Here is an 11,109-nt window from a genome sequence, read left to right on the forward strand (position 1 = left end):
TGGTTTAGAAGGAGAAAAAAATAAAGTGGACACAATAAAAGCATTTGCCAAAGGAGAAAATTTGATGGCCAAATGCCAACCCCAATAGTGGAAGGGAGCAGAAATACAATTAATTCAGATTACGGTTGTCGGTTGATCTTGATGAGAAGGTGATTAAATCGGAACCGTAGATCTCAACAGATTTGCATGTGGCAGAAGTCATCCTTCTACGTCAACCCATTTAGATTTTTTTTCCCCCATTTCCTTCTTGTGTGTGTCTCCATTCGATTCTGGAGCAGACACAGACTAGACTCGGCGTAGAACCACGGTGATTTGTGTCGATTTGGGAAATTTTCATGTTCTTCTTCCTTAATTTCGAAATCTCTTGTTGTTTACTCATTTTTGTTTAGTTTCTTGGCTCTTCTTGCCGTAGGTTCTAGCTTCTGCATCTACTGCTGCTTCATACCATGGCAGAGGAGAAGTACAATCTCAGGAATCCAGCGGTTAAGAGGATTCTTCAGGAGGTGAAGGAGATGCAAGCAAATCCTTCCGATGAATTCATGAGCCTTCCTCTCGAGGTTTATGTCATAACGTGTTCTCTTTTTCTTTTTTTCCCATTCTCGGCGTTTCTATCCATTAGTGCTTATCTCTTCTCCCAATTCTAGGGTTTTATTGTAATGATAAGTCCTGTTTCTGTTTCCTTTGGCTAATTAATGGTTTATACTGATAAAATTATGACTGACGGAGTTGAAAGGATTTGTTATGGTACGAATTTAGCATCATTTCTTTTGTAAGGGCGTTTTTCGTATAGTTGGCTTGCATTTTTTTTTTCGTTCAATGATATAGCTAAATTATTCCCTGTAGCAACCGATCCGCATAGCAGGGGGGGAAGAAATGGATGCATGATTTTTGGGTATTTATATTGAATGAAGGAGTCTGTACATGTTTTTATGTGAATTTCAGTTTCCTAATTTTCGTCCGGGGTCTATTCTATAGTCAGGAAACGTCAGTTGATCTAGTGTGTGCTGTTATTATTTCTGCCCTATAATTTGTCATTGTATTCATCAAAATTTAAGTAGATTCCTCCTGTTCTAAATTCTGATATGTTTTATTTGATCATAAGAGTTGTCTTAGTTCTACACCGTCTGTTTGCCGAGAAGATAATGTTTGTAAGGGGTACCTCCATTTCACACTGGTAAAATAGTAGTGTACTAGTATATCTTTTGTGGGAAAAGGAATTATGAACTGCTGGGTTAGGGTACAGCAGCACCTCTCTGTGTGTCTGTCTCTATTTCTGATGAAACTACTTTGCCGTCTTCCTGTGGTTGATATTATTTTGTCACAGCCTATTGGTAGCTTATTATTTTGTCACAGTCCATTGGTAGCTCCCCTATGCTGCTTGTTCATAAATCTCAGGCTTAATTGGTCTTACTGGAATCCTGCATTTGGCTGCCAACAGCTCCATATTCCAGTGCCCTTATTTGATATGATTGGCTATAGATTTGCATATTCAGTTCTGGACTCAGCATGTTGTATGCTTTCTATTCAAGTGGTATGTACCCTAGTTGTGCTGAAGGTGCATTATATGCTTCTTGTGTGTGGTTCCATTAGTATGCCAGCTGGCAAAGGAAAAATAAAAGACATGAGATTATGCAGCCAATGAAACATTCTGTCTCAAATTTAGGGAATGGCACAATACACTCCTATATTTGGGGTTTTTAGATGATCCAGCTTATGAAAGCCATCTTTGGCATGATCTTTATTTTTTATTTTTACCCAAATAAATATTTTTGGTAGTGTTTGGTACAGTTTATGCAGCATATTTCTATTTAAAAAGGGTTGGAAAAAAATAAAATACATGTGATTTTAATGTGTATAAGTGAGGTTAAAATGGTAATTTACATTCTTTTGTAAAACTTCTTCGTTTCCCTCCTCCTTTCTCTATTAAATCCTCCGACGGTTTCACTATGGCCTTACTCGATGTGTCTAGCGTGGGTATCATAGTGCCTTAAGTGGTGATGCTGTCTGATGTAATTCTCTGGTGGACCGGATTTGTAAATGGAAGAATTTGCTTTCGGAGGGGAAACATTTCCATAGATCGGATTAGATGTCTCCTTCGCAACCTTTGTTTGTTGGTTCTTATGAGTTGCGAGGAACGACTTTGTTTTCTGCCCGAGGTGTTGGCAGCCATCTGAGGTGATTGGCAATGTCACTGGCATTACCTGGAATATGCAGGGTAAGTGCCATCTTTGGCTTTGCATTTGGTAATGACAGCAGCAGTGCATGAGAGTTGGACTTGTCTGCCATCAAGTTCCGTTAAGTGCAGCTCAGATTTTGTTTTACATGTCGAGGCAAAGACAGCTGGTATAAAGCTTTTATGCCTTTGTGCTGATGGGTTGGATCTCAAAGCCATTTGTGATTACCAATGTACTACAGGAGAAGTATTTGGACTGCATGAAGGCATGATTTAGGTACTAATTCAGGGGTTTGACTCTATTGAAAATAAGAGGAACCGCACAAGCTATATTTCGTGGAGGAATTTGGTTAATGGGTGTTCAGTTTTCATTTACCAGAAAATATCATGAAAGACCATAATTATGCATCTTAGGTGTAGATTTTGATTGGGTATATTATAAGAGACCATAATATGTATTAATATTTTCTTCTTGTTACTTGTATATGATATGATTGTTGGTCCTGTAATTAGTAAAAAAATTGTGGAAAGTAATCAGTGTTATGTGTGTTGTTTGGTATGTATGAAAGACTATCATGAATGATCTTCTATTCGTGGTAAGAGAGATTTACATACTTTTCTTTTCAGTACAAGTTTTAAAACTTACAAAAATGAATTTGCAGAAAGGTAATACCGAACGTATTTCCTAAAAAAAATGTATTTTACCTAGTTATTTCCAAGCAATTTTTATATTTTAACCCATAATGAGATTTATTACTATCTTTCTAATATAGGTAAAAAAAAATGTGAAACAAAGCCAAATTACTAGCAGCCCAAGATGGAGAGAAACAAGAAAATAGAAGAGACAAAATTAACAGAAAAAGAAAGGCAAGGGAGATTAGTGTGTACAGTGAGGAAGAGGAGATAAACATTAAGCTTTACAGAAGACAGAAAACACTGGCAAGGAGAAGGGAAAGAGAGGGTCAGAGGGAGAAGAAATGGGAGGAAAGAAAGCAGATTGAAAGAGAACAGTTGTAGGATGAAGAGGAGAGAGAGAAAGAGAGAAGATAGTGGCCTTCCCTCCATACTTTCATTTCATACTTCTTTGTTTTGGTAAAAGCATTTCATACTTCTTTACTCAACTCTAATTGATAAGGAGGAGGTTCAAACTATTTATAAAAGACTCAGTAACACCTACAAGGAGAAGAGAGTTAATATTCTAGGACTCTCTTGTCGCTTACTAATAGAACTCAAAATTGAGCTGATAGCCTCAGTGGATAAATAAAGTACTTTGTTCCTAAGACTGTCTAAAGATATTATTTATTTAGTAACCTTTTTAGATAAAATTAGTCGTACATGATTTTGAAGTCATCATAACCATTTGAATGAGATTTCTCTTTTCAGTTTTAGAGACCCAGTGAGCGTCTTTTATTCTTCTTCGTTAAACACGAGGCACTAGGCAAATTTAATAAATAGAAAATTAGAAATTGGTTTGTTTACTGTATTAGTACGACAGCAGGTCAAGTGATGTTCTTCCTTTTCTCCCTCTCTTTTGTTTGACTTATTCCCTGACCAGCACATGTCTTTTTTTTCTGCTTCTCTGTTATCCTCTCTTCTTTTTCTTTATTTATCATGTATCCATCAATTTCCTTACTCCTTTTTGTCATCAGTCATCACCAGCCACTGGGCTGGGGGAAAATTTTTCAATGGTTTTTACATATCTCAGGCTCAGGCAAATCCAAGTTCGTGCAGTCTGGTGCCCAAGAATTGAGTTGATTAGGAATTTATGTGCTGTAACAATGTCCAAACTCTGTGGTACTGCCTGGGATGATTTTAAGGAATTTCCCCAAACTCTTAGATTGCAGATTTAGTTTCTGGTGGATTCCATTCAACAGTCCCATGGATTAGAGACCTTCATATAAAATTCTAGAACAAACCAACCCATGTTGGCTGAATTTTCATGGGAAACCAGCGTTTTTCTTCCATCCTACTGGCTGTTGGTCTTGTCAACAGGTTCAAGACAACTTCTCGTGGTTGTCTTCACTCTTTCAGTCATTTATTTCTTGTTATCCAAGGCCACATCTCCCCTTTTCGCTTATTCCTTTTTATCCTTTATTTTTGTTTCCGTTCCTAGTTGATTGCCATTCTGTTGGTACTAATTCCTTAGCATTTGTTACCTGTTGGCCTCTTTGTAGAATCTGTTTAGTTAGCAGGTCGCCTCCCTTTTTGCATATCTCATTTTATGTACGTCTTTGCCATTATCTGTTGACCTTTTATGAGTGTATGCTTGGGTTACAATTTCTGTAGATTACAGGACAATCTCACTGCATCAATCTTGAGTTGCACAAGTTATATCAACAATCAAGAACTAGCTTAGAATTGGGGGATATTGAGGTTAAAGTTGCTAAGTTAATGGAAGAAATAGAAATCCTTTTTATGGCATTTCTTGCTTTCATGAGGAGAATTGACAGGCAAGAGAAGTTGAACGGTTTACGTTAGTTTGGTTTGGCAAATTAGAGATTGGAGATACTTTTGAGGGATGCTTTGAGGAATACTTTGCTGCAGCTTTTGTATGGCAACTATGGCATCAAGATTAGGTTTCAGAGTCAGGTGCTAAAAAGGGGTGAGAGAATTCTTTGATTAGCATACTAAAGTTGAAGGGGTTTCACTTATAAATCCTTTTAAATTGGAAAGCAAGTATCAGCTCTGTCTCACCAAGTTTACTAGTTATTTATGTTTATGTTGGGATGACTTACTAGTTACTGTGTTCAAGGTTTGTCTGGTAGCTTGGTTACATTACTAATTGGGAGGCGAGAAAGCAGATTATGAAAAAGAAGTTCATTTCTCCTAATTATGAAAAGGTGTTAATTCACAAAATGCTTATTTTTCTGCAAGGTGGCAAGAATGTCGATACTTGCACATTAGGGCTCTTCAAATTGTCTTTAGGTTCCAGCTTCAAGTTACAGACAAAAACGGGTTCTGAGGTATATAAGTGGGCTAGATGCTGAGTCTACACATAGAGTTGATTAATGGTTTTGTTAGGTCCATTGATGTGGCAACTGCCTATATGCTAGGACATCTGAGGAGAAGTAGAAATTCTTGAAGAACACGCTCAGAACTTCTCTGGCATATGGTCCTCCATGCAGATTGGAAAAATGAACCCTGAACTCAAACTGGAAGGTAGGAAGTTGGAGGTCAAGTGTTCGTACAAAATTTAATTATTGTACTTTAGTTTTGATTTTCTTTTCTTTTGAAAAGCAGGGAGCTTGTTATGTGCATGAATTTTTGGGAAAACTACGCCTAATCCCCCTGGTATTGCAAACAATTGCATATATCCTTTGTATCCCTACAATTACTTCCATACCTGTAGGAACCAAAAGTGTTAGTTTTGTGAGGAAATGACAACCTTACCGTTGTTCACCCCTTAATTATATGCCCATAATATCATTAATGGAACTGCTTTTACATAGTTCTGCAAAGGTGCATAAACTTGCAGGTTTTCAATTCACAAACGAGAATCAGATGGAACTTGATGTGATTACTCCATATACCAAGATCCGAATACCTTGTTATAGTGCTCACTTAAGTATATTCGTCTGAGAAAAGCAGCTGAGGACCAACACAAAATCAACTGCACAGATGACTTATAGAGCATCATTCAAGTAGCAGTAAACCATATGGTGACCTGAATGACAAATGAATCTTTAGATGTCATGACTGATGAGTGACCAATATTTTTGGTCTCCACCATGAATTCTGATCATGTGGATTTTATGGTCTGTACCATGATTTCTGATCATGTGGGTGAAGGCATGACCTACTATTTGAACCCTAGATTTGCGTATTACCTCAACGATTGTCATAAGAAAAGACAAGTGTTGCTCACCCACCAGCATCCCTTCAACCCAGGAAGATGAACAATTTCAATGTTGATGTTCATCAGTGAACTGCACATTGCTATGAGATATTAGCTGCTGATCAGAAGAGAGCCTAGAGTTAGATTTGCATCTCAGAGGTGTTCCTGAGCTTGCCTGTCCCACTTGGTAGGAAGATGAGAAGGAGATGGAGAATCAGCGTGCACAATGAGATGGCATCAGGGGTGTAATGGGTTCTGGCTTCGGTGTTCATCTTTCCATTTGGGAAGATCTAAATTTCAATGGGATATTATGGAGATTATGTAAGTATTTGAGATGTACATTCTAATATCTTGTACTATAGAGATTTTTTTTTTTTTCAGATTTCACGAAAGTAACTTTTTGCAAAACTGGGGGCTTAAAATAACTTTTCCTAAATTTTATCATCAGTTTTCAGTATCAACAACTGTAGCTTCCATCATGAATTGTGTATGCTGAGATTTACTGATGCACACACATTTTTCCCTTTGACGGGTCAGGAAATTATATTTGTTTCCTTTAAGAAGGGGGGAGGAGAGGGAAAGCACTCCGCATTTTATGTTAGTTTTTGTTTCCATTTCCACCATTGTAACCAATTTTATGAATGGAATATATTTTTTTTTCCTTTCCTTTTTACTTTATTTAGTTGAAGCCAGCTGCTTCTCCCCCCCCCCCCAAATGAATGAAAGCAGCTGAATTTGTTTTGGTGTTTTTAGGAAAATATATTTGAATGGCAATTTGCCATTAGGGGCCCTTCTGACAGTGAGTTTGAGGGAGGAATTTTTCATGGACGCATCCAGTTGCCCGCTGATTATCCGCTCCAGCCTCCTTCATTTTTGATGCTGACGGTAATTATCTAGTTTTCTAAGTAATATTTTTAGATCTAAATTGATGAATTTTGGATGTGGCATTCACTTGGTTATTCGTTGTTTTGGTTTTTTTGGGTTCTCCAGCCAAATGGCCGTTTTGAAACTCAAACAAAGATTTGCCTAAGCATATCAAATCATCATCCTGAGCACTGGCAGCCCTCATGGAGTGGTAAGTTTTGTTTTGGTTCTTTCTTTTTCTTGGGGAATGGGGATGGGCTGGGGTTGGTTGCTTTTGTTTTGATGAAAGTTTAATATGAGAATTAAGAGATTCCCGATTTACAGCTCTGTGAGAACATTATGAGACCCAAAACAATCAATTACTTGGACAAATAAAATATCTAAAGCTGAATCAGCCAGCACTGTTGCAACCAGTCCTAGTTGTTGATTTTGGTCTCACAAAATAGGATGATTAACAAGAACCTAGGCCCGAATCGGCCCATGGTAATGAACCAACAATCAAAACATCATGGAGGAAGGTGTTAAATTGTTGTGGACTGATCCAACCTTATCCCCCCCAAACAGGGTGAGCAAATAAAAAGAAAGTAAACAGGTAATAATGGAGAAGAGATGAGATGGAAGGAAGAAGAAAGGGAGAAACAAGAAAAAGTTATAGACAATGGGGCTCTGACTGAATTGAGTAAGGGAAGAAACAGTGAGGGAGGGAAGCAGTTAGCCAACAAGTTTGCACCAGAACATATTCAGCACCTATCCATTCATTCATTCAGTGCTCTGCATATCTGATCGATAGATCTGTTTTTTAGTATCTGATCGATAGTTACAACATGTATATGTATTTTTAAACATTGAGGTTGACTCAAAAGAAGGAAAACTAAAACAAACTATTTGAGGTTATCTAACTCCCATCAAATAGAATCACAAGATTAACCAACAATTAAATAAATTCCTATGTAATAAAATGAGGCTGAAAACAAAATTGATTTGGTCCTTCTCAGTGTGGGTCTCCTGATTGGGTCATGCTGGTTCAGCATAGGGTCAGTGCTACTGTATCTATAGGTCTGTGACGTCTGTCATAGAGTACCTATTTATGGGCCAGATTTTGTACTACATAGCAGTCTGATGGGGGTTTGAAATTTTCTGTGGAGGTAGACCTGGTGGTGCCCTGCTCCCATGTCGAATTTCAGCCCAATTGGAGTTAGTAGTGAAAAATTAGTAGTACCAAAAAACAGAACTTCCAACAATAGTCAACCAAGAACATCCGTGACAATAAATGGGGTTGGTGTTGTATGATCGAATTTTAGGTATGGAAATTGACAAGTAGCCCCATATGGACCATTCTCTAACTATCCAATGGTCAGAATTGCTACGTCACTGATCCATCATCATGGGGGTACTGTATGGATTGGAATGTACATAAAAGCCTTCCCCCCAACGTTTTGAATTTTCTTTTTTGGTTGATAAAGATCCATGATTTTCATTACCTGAGATATGCTGAATGGTTGTGTTTATTTAAATAATGAAAATTTGCTTTCTGTGACAATTTTTTTCACCTTACACTGTTTTTGCAGTCCGGACTGCTTTGGTAGCACTGATTGCATTCATGCCTACCAACCCCGATGGTGCATTAGGCTCCCTGGATTATACGAAGGAAGAAAGACGTGCACTGGCCATCAAATCTCGTGATGCAGCTCCAAAATTTGGAACCCCAGAACGCCAACAACTGATTGATGAGGTATCCATCCTTTTAAGTCATCATATACCCCTTTTTTTTTCCTTTGGGTTTGGACCTAATCACCTTATAAAATGCAAAATCTCTCACTAAAATAAATCTCTGATTGCACAGATTCACCAGTATATGCTAAGCAAGGCACCCCCTGTTCCTGTGCTTGCCCCTCAACAGATCTCAAATGAATCCTCTACAGGTGAAGAAGAGGAAGTGGCTAGCAGTCCACAAAATGCTGTAGTAGTTGCGGCAGTGGGTGAGGAGCATCCAAATCCAGGAGGGGATGACAACAGGCTGGAGGAAGACGTTCAGGAAGTCCACATGGATGCTAATGCAGGGAACTTGAGAGTCCGTTTCAGTGCCGAATTGAGGATGTCAAGACAAGCGCCAGATACCAATATGCAACAAGCACAGAGGCCAGTAATCAGGGTGCAGAAGCCTTTAGGAGATCGTTTGTTTACTGTGGCTGCTATTGGGCTTGGTATTGCTATTGTGGTTCTTCTACTCAAGAAATTCTTGAAAGCTAATGGGTTTGCTGCTGGTTACATGGATTCCTTTTAAATGGAGAAATGCAGGTGATGCTTGAATAACCGAAGGGCAGCACAGCAATCAACAAAGAATTGAAAGAGTTGTTAAATATTTCCATTCTCAAAGGTAAATAATAATGGTCATTACTTGTGATTCATCTTCCCATATTATCTTTTAACATGTCTGTATAAGCATTAGTTTTGAATTGCTGTAATTTTTCTTTTTTGAAGGAAAAATCATACTGCGTTGTCTATATTTTCCATAAAACTGAAGGAGACAGCTAATAATATATAATGAAATACTTCTGAACGCAAGTGGGGGCTAAAAAACAGAGGAGAAAAAGAAAACGGTCTTGGAATGCTATGTGGTTCAAAGGAATTTGAAAAGTTTATTTTTAATTAGGTGGCTGACCAGCGTGTACTTTGTGAATCTAGAGCAGCCACACTTATAGGGTATTTCCCTCCTACTCTAGTGGTCAGTGTATCCTTTCTGGAGCTTCTTGGACTGTTGGATTTGTAGATATGAGTTTTGGGATGTTTTCTTTTTATGTAGTAATAAACTGGAAATTTTTGTTAAATGCTTGCAATGCTTAGCCTTCAGAGTCGTGTAAGTATTGAGTTGAATCACAAAATTGGAATGAGTCATATAATAAGCTTCCATTATTTCACTTCTTTACACGTGCTTTGGACGTAATGAATTTTAAGAAAATTGGTGGGAGACGAATCCAGAAGCACACAATGGAGGCAGGGTTCATTGTTTTTTAAATCTAGAACGCTGTAAACGTGCGGCTATGATGGAAAAGAAAAAAAAATGCTGAATGGATCATCTAGGAATAATTGAGTTGCAGATCTTTCTTGGAGTTGCAGATTCTTATTCTTTCATTTGTTCTCCCAATTAACTGTTAATTGGAGGGATGAGAGGACACATTATCAGTGCAGTGCTGCAGATACTAGTTCACTTTGCCTGTTTAGTAGTTGCATGCAGGTTCAGGAAAGTAAAGAACATTTCCATTTAAGAAGAAGATTCAAACTAGCATCCACATAGAGCGTGTGAATCTGCTGTTGGCTGCTTTGAAGAGGAAGGCTTTGTAGATGGCCTGTGCAGATCTAAGGTGAAGAAGGAGAGGTCAAATAGTGCTGCCTCACTTTTTATCCGTAAATTTCTGTGTATGTGCAATGAAGTTTGGAAAAAATTTCAGGTAAGGTTGATTCTAAAATCTAGTAGTAGAGCTCAATCCCTCTTGTTGCATCAGTGAGAGGGATGTGAGGGGGGTTTCAAAGGCTTTGCTTTTTGATGTGTATTTCCAATCTAAAAAAGAAGCTAAAGATAAAAAGCAATTAATAATTATAGTCTGGTTTATCTAGACCTTGCCATCATCATTGCTACCATAGGATGGACTAGAGTTTCTTCGAAGACTGATACAGAGTATGGATTTGGCAAGCCAAACTAAGGTCCAGTATAGTCTCACCATAGCAATCGTTATAGTCACGTAATGGAGCCACCCATTAATCAGATCTGCAAACTCTAGTTTCATCGACAGCTTTCTCTTCAACTCAAGAATGACCACCATGGTTTCCACCTCTTTCCTCAGATCACACCACCACAACCCACCAAAGCTTGCAGCCATGGCTACCCTCTCCACCCACCTTTCCTTTCTTTCTACCCTTGACATAGTGTCATCCACCACTGGCCTCACTGTGACTCTCGACCAGTGAAGCATCGTCTCATGCAGCCCTATAAAGAACATGACCCGATTCATCAAATTTGTGCTTCTGCCACTGCTGCTTCCAGCCAATTCTAGAGGCCAAAACCCAGCTGCTATAGTTCTTTCAATGCCCAATACAACACAGATATTGAATGTGCAGAGTAATGTCCATGCAGCATACAGGTAAGCTTTGGATTTGGAAATAGTGGTGGGTTTAGTATTGTTGGTGTTGTCATGTGGAAGGAAAGCAAAACCACCCATCAGTGCTTGCAGAAGAGCTG

At 38.4% G+C, this 11,109-nt stretch overlaps 2 protein-coding genes across 2 annotated transcripts; one reads left to right on the forward strand and one right to left on the reverse strand.

Annotated features, from left to right (window-relative positions):
* The first annotated feature begins 205 nt into the window (after positions 1-205).
* UBC32 (ubiquitin-conjugating enzyme 32) lies at positions 206-9,867 on the forward strand. The gene is made up of 6 exons (XM_089163890.1): positions 206-307; positions 413-557; positions 6,762-6,893; positions 6,999-7,083; positions 8,441-8,604; positions 8,716-9,867. The coding sequence occupies exons 2-6, from the start codon at positions 447-449 to the stop codon at positions 9,154-9,156; spliced, it is 933 nt and encodes a 310-aa protein (XP_089020016.1). The 5' UTR covers positions 206-307; positions 413-446; the 3' UTR covers positions 9,157-9,867.
* Positions 9,868-10,483: 616 nt separating this feature from the next.
* LOC149011045 (uncharacterized) lies at positions 10,484-11,089 on the reverse strand. Its single transcript, XM_089162556.1, has one exon. The coding sequence runs from the start codon at positions 11,087-11,089 to the stop codon at positions 10,484-10,486; it is 606 nt and encodes a 201-aa protein (XP_089018682.1).
* Between the last annotated feature and the right edge of the window lie 20 nt (positions 11,090-11,109).

The sequence above is a fragment of the Hakea prostrata genome, chromosome 7 (assembly GCF_041222555.1).
Source record: "Hakea prostrata isolate BN-2017 chromosome 7, UWA_Hpros_2, whole genome shotgun sequence".
NCBI lineage: Eukaryota > Viridiplantae > Streptophyta > Magnoliopsida > Proteales > Proteaceae > Hakea > Hakea prostrata.

Bases quoted from the DNA above. Each gene is read 5' to 3' on its own strand.
- UBC32 (XM_089163890.1), top strand. From the start codon at position 447: ATGGCAGAGGAGAAGTACAATCTCAGGAATCCAGCGGTTAAGAGGATT. The intron at 558-6,761 runs GTTTATGTCATA...TGGTGTTTTTAG, and splicing joins TCATGAGCCTTCCTCTCGAG to GAAAATATATTTGAATGGCA. The intron at 8,605-8,715 runs GTATCCATCCTT...CTGATTGCACAG, and splicing joins GCCAACAACTGATTGATGAG to ATTCACCAGTATATGCTAAG.
- LOC149011045 (XM_089162556.1), bottom strand. From the start codon at position 11,089: ATGGGTGGTTTTGCTTTCCTTCCACATGACAACACCAACAATACTAAA.